Below are 2,500 nucleotides of genomic sequence, written 5' to 3' on the forward strand. Positions count from 1 at the left end.
GCCGGTGTACACAGACTGACAGATACACTAATAGACAGACAGACAAGAGTTAAACCGCCGGTGTTCGCATCCCGCTCACACACAGGGCGCGGCCAGAAAGCCTTAAGGTCATGCACTACCCCCCACCTCCCACCCCCTATCTTCTCCCACTGGTCCAGACACCCTCCTGCCCAGTCACCCAACCCAGTCAGCTTTCTAGACAGCCTCCCATCCTAGCCAGTCAGTCAGCCAGTCAGCCCAGTCTTCCAGTCGTCAGGTATCTAGACAACCTTTCATACCAGTCAGTCATCCAGTCAATCAGTCAGTCAGTCAGTTAGATATCTAGACAACCTCCCATCCCACTCAGTCATCCAGTCAGTCAGTCAGTCAGTGCGTCAGTTAGCCGGAGAATTGTTATACACGCAGGTAAATTAATAAGCCAAGCAGTTAGCCACTTAGTCAGTCAGATATTCACCTAGTAACCTGCCGCAAATCCATTCAGCCAGTCAGACAGATAGACAAACAGTTAACCAGCCTGTCAGCCAGCCAATCAATCAATCTCCCAGGCTGCCAGTAATACAGCCATGCGTCACAGTCAGTCTAACTAAACCAGTCAAAACAGGCAATTAAATTAACCAACTAGACAACCGGCCAATCAGTCAGTCAGTCAGGGAGACAGTCAGCCAGAGACAGGCACGCCATCAGCCAGCCAGCCAGTCAGCCAGTCAGCTCAGCCAGACAACCACTCCAGCAAGTCTGTGAGCCACCCAGCCAATCAGTCACCAAGCCAGCGGGGGACAAAGACAGACGGACGGACAGACAGACAGACGGCGGCACATCAAACAAGGCAGTAGGGTGGCGGCGCAGCAGGTGACCCACAAAGCAGGAGTGACGGAACACAGCGTACTTATGGCCAGCGTTACCCTCACCAACTGACCTCCTGAACACGTGGCTGCTGCTCCCTGCTCCCGCCACGCCGCACCGCGTCCCGCCTCTTGCCGACCGTGGTGGCCTTACTAGGGGGGTTGAGAGAGTGAGAGAGAGAGAGGGAGAGAGAGAGAGAGAGAGAGAGAGGGCAAGAGAGAGAGAGAGACCAGGGGGGAGCCGGGTGCAAGGCAGAACGCGCGTTGCTCGCCAGTTCACCACTAGACGCCGAGATTAGAGGGAGCGCCGCGCCCCTCACTCACACTCACGCCCTTAGGAGACGTACTCAGTGCTTCCCTCTCCCTTCTTTGAGCCTGCGCCGCCCCTACACAGTGCCCCGCCATGGACACCAAAAGACACGTGCCCCGCCCCGTTAACCTGGAGGAGGCGGACGATGGAGTGGTGGAGTTTTCGCCCCTGAACCAGGAGGATGAGGGCACGGTGACCATCGAGGTGCCCGTGCCGGAGGAGCGCGCCGCCTGGGGCTCCAAGATGCAGTTCATGCTCTCCTGCATCTCGCTGTCCGTCGGCCTCGGCAACGTGTGGCGGTTCCCCTACCTCGTACAACAGGATGGTGGAGGTACGTACTGGATGAAGTTGTAAGAGCGAGGCGTGGAAGTTCCGTGGTGATTTGCGGTGTGGGGGGAGGGAAGGAAGGAAGAAAGGAGTGGTAGTGTGGTTGCGTGTGTGTGTGTGTCCGTGTGTGTGTGTGTGTCCGTGTGTGAGGGTTTGCAGACCGAGAGTTTTGACTTAGTAGCGCTGGTGGCTGGGCCGGAGTTCAATGTCTGATGGTCTATTTGTAGGTACAGCTCTGTCTTGCCTTTCCCTCCTCCTCCCCTTCCTCCTCGTCCTCCTGCGTGTGGGTGTGGGGTGGTGTTGGGTTAAAGGGTTGCCGTGGTGGAGGCGCAGGAGGTGAAGGGCAGTGGGTTGTGGAGGAGAAGTACCGTAATGTGTTGTGGGGTTTCTGTCTGGCTGGCATTGCGTTCTGTTCTGTCTGTCTGGCTTTCTAGGTGTGTGTGTGTGTGTGTGTGTGTGTGTGTGTTGCGACTTGCGTGTCTATTATGGGTTGGAGAGAGAGAGAGAGAGAGAGAGAGAGAGAGAGAGAGAGAGAGAGAGAGAGAGAGAAACATGTGGACGGATTGTTTATGTTGGAAGGTAAGAAGAATCATGAAAGTTATCGTCTATTTGTATCTCTCCATGTCTCTCTCTCTCTCTCTCTCTCTCTCTCTCTCTCTCTCTCTCTCTCTCTCTCTCTCTCTCTCTCTCTCTCTCTCTCCAACCCATAATAGGCACGCAAGTCGCAACACACACATCCATCCATTCATCCATCCATCCATCCATCCATCCATCCATCCATCTATCTCCCTTTTCTCTCTCTCTATTATCTTTATAAGGAAGGCAGTGTGTTTTAAGTCTCTGGTAACTTGTAGGAGTGGAAACGTGTGTGTGTGTGTGTGTGTGTGTGTGTGTGTATGTGTGTGTGCGTGAAGGGGAGGAGTAATGTAACATGTATAGAGCTGCAGATGTGTGCATTCTCTCTCTCTCTCTCTCTCTCTCTCTCTCTCTCTCTCTCTCTCTCTCTCTCTCTCTCTCTCTC

At 54.3% G+C, this 2,500-nt stretch overlaps 1 protein-coding gene across 1 annotated transcript in view; it reads left to right on the top strand.

Annotated features, from left to right (window-relative positions):
• Nucleotides 1-1,048: 1,048 nt before the first annotated feature.
• LOC135104883 (sodium- and chloride-dependent transporter XTRP3A-like) overlaps nt 1,049-2,500 on the top strand; it is a 110,940-nt gene continuing 109,488 nt past the window's right edge. Inside the window, 1 exon segment of the mRNA XM_064012607.1 lies at nt 1,049-1,483. Coding sequence (XP_063868677.1) covers nt 1,246-1,483 — 238 coding nt within the window. The 5' untranslated portion in view covers nt 1,049-1,245.

Source organism: Scylla paramamosain, chromosome 11 (assembly GCF_035594125.1).
Source record: "Scylla paramamosain isolate STU-SP2022 chromosome 11, ASM3559412v1, whole genome shotgun sequence".
Lineage (NCBI taxonomy): Eukaryota > Metazoa > Arthropoda > Malacostraca > Decapoda > Portunidae > Scylla > Scylla paramamosain.